Source organism: Magnolia sinica, chromosome 13 (assembly GCF_029962835.1).
Source record: "Magnolia sinica isolate HGM2019 chromosome 13, MsV1, whole genome shotgun sequence".
NCBI classification, from domain to species: Eukaryota; Viridiplantae; Streptophyta; class Magnoliopsida; order Magnoliales; family Magnoliaceae; genus Magnolia; species Magnolia sinica.
In genome coordinates, this window is record NC_080585.1 from 13,724,899 (window position 1) to 13,732,240 (window position 7,342).

The window sequence follows — 7,342 nt, forward strand, 5'->3', positions numbered from 1 at the left end:
GTCCAAAAATGAGGCAGATTCAAAACTCAAGTGGATCACGATTGGAAAAAAAGGAGAAGGGAAATGCCTAATGTTGAAACATTTCAGGGTCCACGGTGATGTGTGCATGCCATCCAAACCGTTCATAAGCTCATTCCAACTGGGATGAAATGAAAACACTAAAATATTAGATTGATCCAAAACATTTGTGGCCTCATGAAGGTTTTGCATTCAATCCACACTGTTTCTCGTTTCGTAGCACGCTGAAGTTTTGGATCTACCTCGTTTTTGGGCTAATGTCCTAAAATTAGCCGGAAAAATGGATGGACGGAGTGGATTTATCACGAGGTCTCGGGAAATCCGAGTCTCTTTAGGGTTGGGTCCACCTTATGCTTTGTCCGGCTTTTTCACACACTTTCCAGGTTTACTCATATGCGTCCAAAACGGACGCGGATTGCGTCCTACCCCCGCCCGTCTCTAGCCCCGAACGGGCAGCCCACCTTGATGTATCTGTTTATCCAAACCGTGCATCTCTTTTCTAATATCATTTTAAGTCATTAGCACAAAAATGAGGCAGATCCAACTCTCAAATGGACCACACCAAAGATGACTCTTGCATTTAATGCAACTGACGTTAATGGTTGGTGCATTTAATGCAACCAAGCTTATTAGTTGGTGTGGTCCACTTGAGCGTTGGATCTAACTTATTTTCGCGTTTATGCCTTAAAATGATCTGAAAAAGGGGATGGACAGCTTAGATAAACAGATACATCACGGTGGGCCCGCCCAAAGAACTGCCCGTTCGGGGCTAGAAACGGGCGGGGGTAGGACGCAATCCGCGTCCTCCAAAAACCAGGGGCATTATCGTAGTTACTCTACAAAACTACGGTTATTTGTCTTGAGAGAGATGTATATAAGGAGCTCAAGAGATAAGGAAAACACAACCTGTGGCCATGGAAGCCCTTGCACTACTCTTCCTCACGACCATCCTGGCAACTTCCCACGCTTCACACGTGGGAGAGGCATTAAAACCTCTCCCAATTCATCTCCTCCGTCCACTCACCGGATCGGGGGGCCACCATGTCCATGGTATCTTATGCACAAGCTGGAGGCTAGCGGTGGAGACTAACAATATCCGCAATTGGACGACTGTCCCACTATCGTGCGAGAAGTACGTGGGCCACTACATGTTGGGTGATCTATACCGTAAGGACTCGAAGGTAGTTGCTGACGCGGCAGCGATCTACGCCGCTAGTCTTAAGCTGAAAGGGGATGGGAAGGACATATGGGTATTCGACGTTGATGAAACCGTGCTCTCTAATCTACCATACTTCGCTAAGCATGGATTTGGGTAACGTTCATCTGACTTATAGACTGTAGATTTCTCACGTGTCACTTGTTTATAACATCCTAGCCGTACAAAAGGTGGGCCACATTGCATAGATCAACTGAGACAAAAACCATTCATTCATAACGTGTGCTACACCACTGAAATTAATATCCAGCCTATGGTTTGACTTAATATAAACCAAGTGACTCACCTAATGAGTAGTTTTTCAACTATCACTAAAGTTCATCTTTATCGTATGGTAGACCTTTTTGATGGCTCAGATGCTCCATCGAAGTGGCACATAAGTAAAAAAATAAAAAATAAATAAATAATATATTTTTTTAAAACAAAATAGACGTTCTGTATGATGATTTCTAATCTTAACATCCAGTCCGTGCATAAGGTGGGCCACAGCATGAAGGTCGATGAGTAGAATATTTCAATCTTTCATCGGTCGATCTGCACGGTATGGCCCATTGTTTTCACGCCGTACATGCTCCAGTTAGGTGACCATGAGTGGAAGATAAAAATGTTGTTTTCTTGTCATTTCTCTAGATAAAGACCCTCCGTGAGATAGATGGATGATATGAGCATCCAAGCCTAATTAGATTCATACACCATTGTTCAGTGTATGTAGCCGCTTTATCTGTTATCATGACGGATGAGAATATTTTTCCATTGTTCAGTGTATGCAGCTGCTTTATTTTTTATCATGATGGATGAGATTTTATTTTATTTTTCTTTTTTAAATAGAGTACCGGTTCATGCAAGAGCTCCTCGTGGACTTTAATTGCTTATAATTAAGGTTTTGCTTAATGAAAAAGCAGGATGCATTTTGGTAGGAAGTTCCTCCTCTGGAAAGCTAGATGAAGCCCACCGCTATGTTCATGGTTAATCCACCTTGTCCATCTGTTATGCCAGCTCATTTTAAGGATCCTTATAAAAAATGAGGCTGACCAAAAATTCAAGTGAGCCACAAGAGAGGAAACAGTAGGGATTGAATAACCATTGTTGAAACATTTGTATGGCCACAAAAGTATTGAACCAGGCTAAGATTTTTGTGTTTTCAATTCATCCACATCAAAATATATTCAGGACGGTTTCAACTGTAGTGATTTCTTTCCCCACTTCTCCCTCTTGTGGGTAATCCTTGAGTTTTGGTTCCATCTCAATTTATTTATTTATTTGTTTTTAATTTTTTTTTTTTATCTCATTACAAAATGAGGTAGCACAGCAGTTGCATAAGGTGGATTAATAAAAAAACAACATAGTGAGTTAGGTGGCCATAGCTAGCTTCCTAGCAGACAAACTTCCTACGAAAGCCTGTAGCAGGCGAACACCATGTACGCTTGATAAATGCAAAATCTCCGTGAAAAGGGAAGTTCTGGTATTTTTAGGTAGAAAAATTATATGTTTTGGAGTATAAACATGTCATCTAATAATTGCATATCCCACTCAGGGCAATGTAAAGGATTACAAACATAGGACTTTACAACCATGGTTATAGGCAGTTCCCATCCGGTAATTTGTTCTCCAATAATATGCACATATTTCAAAGATCTGGACCATTCATCAGATACTGCTCATTTTGGAAATGCCATGTGCTAAAAACCTGTGCACTAGGCTTATTATTCTGGTAGACCAATGTCATTTTTGGTTTAGGGTTCATTGCTAGTTTACCCCACCTTATAATCGGTGAGATCTGGAAAGTCATGCCATCCAACAGTGGAAACAAGGCACTGGTGGAGCTGCCATGCAACTCCCCTCATTTCTAGCAAATCCCATTTGGATGATCACGAGGCAACATACAATCTCAAATATGGAAGCGTAGATATATACCACAGACACACCCAATTACATTGTACTTGCTTCATATGCATGGTATTATTTTATTCTCTCGTGACGAAAGCATATGTCCCGAGTCATGGAAAGGTGAGGCACGTGCATGCACTAATTAGCCCATCCAAAGAAGGCTAGACTATACCTAAAAAGTAATCTTAGCCTTTCAAAAGTAATCTTGCTTCTATTGAAAAATCATACATGAAAGTTCTAAAATTGAGAAGGTGTGGCTCACATGAGTTTTGGAATTTTCTGATTTTTTACGTTTCCATTCAATAGAGTGTCGTGCCTGAGATGAGTGGACCGGATGGAATGTGTGTATGAGCAAGTCTCAAGTCCAACCGGTTGAACTACTGGTTACCGTACACCCAACTGATAACTTCTGACCTATTAAGTGCATGTGACATTTTATCCCATCCAATAGCTTGGCTCCACAATAAGGATTCCCTTATGAAAAAATCAGCTCTGTCCATTCCTCAAGTGGGCTACACCATAGAAAACAATGTCTAGCCATTTATAAATAGAAAAATACAAATGTGACTTATTAGATGAGTGGGTATGAATGATTTTTGCACTATTTGATCCTTCTGGTTTGGGCAAGCTATTGGATGAGTTGAATGTTACATGCACTTAACAGATGGGAAGTTATCAGCTGGGTGGACTGTAACTTGTAGCCCAACTGGTTGGACTCGAGACCTTCTCTCTATAGTCTCTACACACACACAACTGTGAACTTGCCCGCACACGCACATGATATTTTGACAATTTTAATTGTGTGATTTCCCATCTCACTTGTTTCCCATGTTGTAGCCCATCTAGGTTTTGAGTGGGCCACCCAGTACAAACACAGGGCAGTCCACCTATTGACAGGGTGGATTTCATCCACGTGAAGTTGTTCTATCCACATGGGTGTAAGTGGTACTGGCCCTCTATGCCTGTTAAAGTAATAACCCAACACAATCTGAAGATATGATCTCCTCATCTCTGTCGACAGTGAAATATGGCAACCATCCATCTGCTTGCCCTTTTTTGAAACACACTCACTCACACAAGAACACACTCCACATGGGCACTTGAATTCATGACCTCGGTGTTGAAATGCACTCTATTTACTACTGAGCGGTGGGTTGGAACCTATGAATTTGCTCACTTAGTAGTTCATAAGCCACCCGTATTGAACACATTGATGGAAACTTACAAATGGGATATTTCATTATTTTCAGGGCAGAGCCGTTCAATTCCACCCTATCCAATGAATGGGTAGACCTCGGAAAAGCTCCTCCATTGCCTGAGAGCCTGAAGCTATATAAGAAATTACTCTCATTGGGAATTAAGGTTGTATTTTTAACTGGAAGAAGAGAAGTAAAGAGAAAAATTACTGAGAAGAATCTTAAGAATGCAGGCTTTCATACTTGGGAGAAAGTCATACTAAGGTAATAATTTTAAAACTTTGATTTATTTAACATAATGCAGTTTAATTTTAAACATAATTTTCCAATTTACATTTTGGATAGAATTGTTTTATTCTTTTAATATTTATATTTTGCAAGATTTTTAATTTCACTAAGCTTAAATTGTTGAACCCCATGTAAATAACAATGCCAAATCAGATTGATGATTTATTTATTTATTTCTAGAATGGGACCTTTGAAGTTGTTCCTCTAGTGAGTTTTGTATAGATTCATGAGGGGTTGATGAAGTAGCGCCCGAAGCTCTACGTAATGGTTTGTTTAACCAATATACACTTGGTCCTATTGAGCTCACCGTCGGACCCAAAAAAAAAAATGACACGATGAGAGCTTGCTTGTTGAAATAGAATTGGTGCATCTTTTTCATCTCAATCATCCAATAAAAACATCCACCAATCCAATAGTTACATGATCAAACCAGTGAACTTAGGTTTATAGTATAACTTTAGGTTTATGATACATGTAAAGGGAGACTGATGATTTGATTAGTTCAATTTGAATTACTTGTATGTTATTTGTACAATCTTTTGTCTATGAATCATCCATCAAGTTTTGCTAGAGTGGGTGGGTTCACACTTTACCGATGGATTGCACTTGTGCTGTAGGAAAGAGTGTGAAAAGAAAGATCACCATCAGCCTTAAGTAAAACCTTGAATCCATAAAGTTAATCTTAAATCCACGAAATAAAAAAAGAACTTAGTTCAAAATTTTATTATTTAATGTTTATGATTTCTCGATTACGCCACTAATAAAAAAAATAAAATCCTGATTCAAAATTACCAAAAATAGTAAAATTCTAGCCCTAATAGAAGTTTTAATTCTATTAGAATAAAACTTATCTGAAATAGAAAGTTTTGACAAAAATAAAAAGTCCTAAATTAACCTTACTAGAGGATTATGGGATAATTACAATTAATCTTTAAAAAAGATGAAAATTTGAAACTCTAAAAATAAGAAAACACGACCAAAATTGGATTTACTAAAAATAGTATATTTTTATTCTAAAATCTTGATTTTGAGCTGAATGTGTGTTTTCTCACAAAACAAACGGACGAGACCTACCTTTGGAGGTCGATTGACCCTAAAACCATCATTATGTAAAGATCAATAGATGGTACATTTAGTGATGATTCACCAATCAAAAGTTACAACCAATTTACAATCACACTTTAAATCGAGACCTAGCATGCAGGTCGGTTGAGCCCGAAACCATCGTTAAATAGAGATTAATATATTGTGCGTTCGGTGATGAGTCACTAATCAAAAGTTACAACTAATTTATGGTTCGCATTTTAAATGGTAATTTTTTTTTCTATCTTCAATGAATTTCTTCGAACCCGATGTGCTTGGGGCCAATTACATCATACCCTACATAAGATTAGACTCAGATCTGACAAACTGCTTCTTCTTCCAGTTGACATTCTTTTGGTCCAGCCATGCTAATAATGTATCTGTGGCACGTTCTTTTGAAACATCAATGATAAAAATGTAAAGTATCTCTTACCCAGTTCAACTTGCTGTGAAATGATCTCTTACATTTATCATTTAAGCAATTTTCTTGCCTTTTTTTACATGGTTTGAAAGGAACAGGTTCTCACTTCTTTTTTTCTTTTTTTTTACAGCAATAATGGCTTCCGATGACACAACCTCCTTTATGCTTTTCAAACCATTAATTTAATGGGCCCATATTCAGTGATCCAAATTGTTGATGCAAATAGACTTTCAATGGTTAAATTATCAAAATTATTCATATGATTGGCTCTTATTCAGCGACCCCAGCTGTCCATATAAGTGCGCTTGTTTTCAATGGCCAAGCGATCTAAACCGTTCACATGGTTGGTTTGTATTCAATGATCCAAACCATTCACATGATCAGACCCACTAAGTGATCCATATGACACTTCCACTTGTGCCCATATATCATGTCTCTTACCTCTGACTTGTGCAGACCTACCTTCTAAAGATAGGGGACAAGAATCCCAACACATTTAAAGTGATGTTTCCAAGTTACTCATGAAAATCTATATTGAATTCATGCTGTCTGTCCTTTAATTTTCAATGAAGGTGAAAGGAATGTGTATCCCTCTTAATGTACAGTTTGTGTACCAAACCAGGCTCTCAAAATGTAAACCATATTTTGGAGTTTGTTTTTTATATTAAGATTTGGGTTATTTGATATGCAGATTGCCTGAAGAAGAGGGAGCAGCCATCGTATTCAAATCTAACAGGAGAAGGATACTTGAAGACAAGGGCTATAGAATTGTTGGGAATATGGGAGATCAATGGAGTGATATTCTTGGAACCAATGTGGGCCAGCGAACCTTTAAGGTCCCTGACCCTATGTACTACATCAGTTGAGCTATGGTTTACTTTCCTTTCTTCCTTTCCTCTTAACTGTTCTGCATGGTGTATGTCCTTTGTTTTGAGGATTGGCTCTATGTAACAAATAAGAATATCTAAGTGGCTTATCAAATGGATGGAGATGCATGTTGTTTTATTTTACAAAACAAAAGTTGGGTTTTGAATTGCGGAATCGCATAGAGATGGATCTAAAATAATAATCGAAGATCACCAAGCAAACATAAGAGAACACAAAGATTTAACATGCAAAATCTTTTCGAGAAAAAACCATGGCACAAAGCAACGGATCTTCATTATGAAAGCAGAAATTACAAAGAGGAAGGACTTACCAAACTTGAGCAATCCTCAAATCACTCTCTTGCTC

The 7,342-nt window shown here is 38.2% G+C and overlaps 1 protein-coding gene across 1 annotated transcript; it reads left to right on the top strand.

Moving 5' to 3' along the window:
* The first annotated feature begins 930 nt into the window (after positions 1-930).
* LOC131222894 (acid phosphatase 1-like) lies at positions 931-7,125 on the top strand. Its single transcript, XM_058218136.1, has 3 exons — positions 931-1,330; positions 4,372-4,581; positions 6,801-7,125. Exons 1-3 carry the CDS (start codon positions 933-935, stop codon positions 6,973-6,975), a joined length of 783 nt encoding a protein of 260 aa, XP_058074119.1. The 5' UTR covers positions 931-932; the 3' UTR covers positions 6,976-7,125.
* The last annotated feature ends 217 nt before the right edge of the window (positions 7,126-7,342 follow it).

Coding starts and splice junctions, on each gene's coding strand:
- LOC131222894 (XM_058218136.1), top strand. CDS start 933: ATGGAAGCCCTTGCACTACTCTTCCTCACGACCATCCTGGCAACTTCC. Junction 1,331..4,371: donor TTCGCTAAGCATGGATTTGG/GTAACGTTCATC, acceptor CATTATTTTCAG/GGCAGAGCCGTTCAATTCCA. Junction 4,582..6,800: donor TGGGAGAAAGTCATACTAAG/GTAATAATTTTA, acceptor TTTGATATGCAG/ATTGCCTGAAGAAGAGGGAG.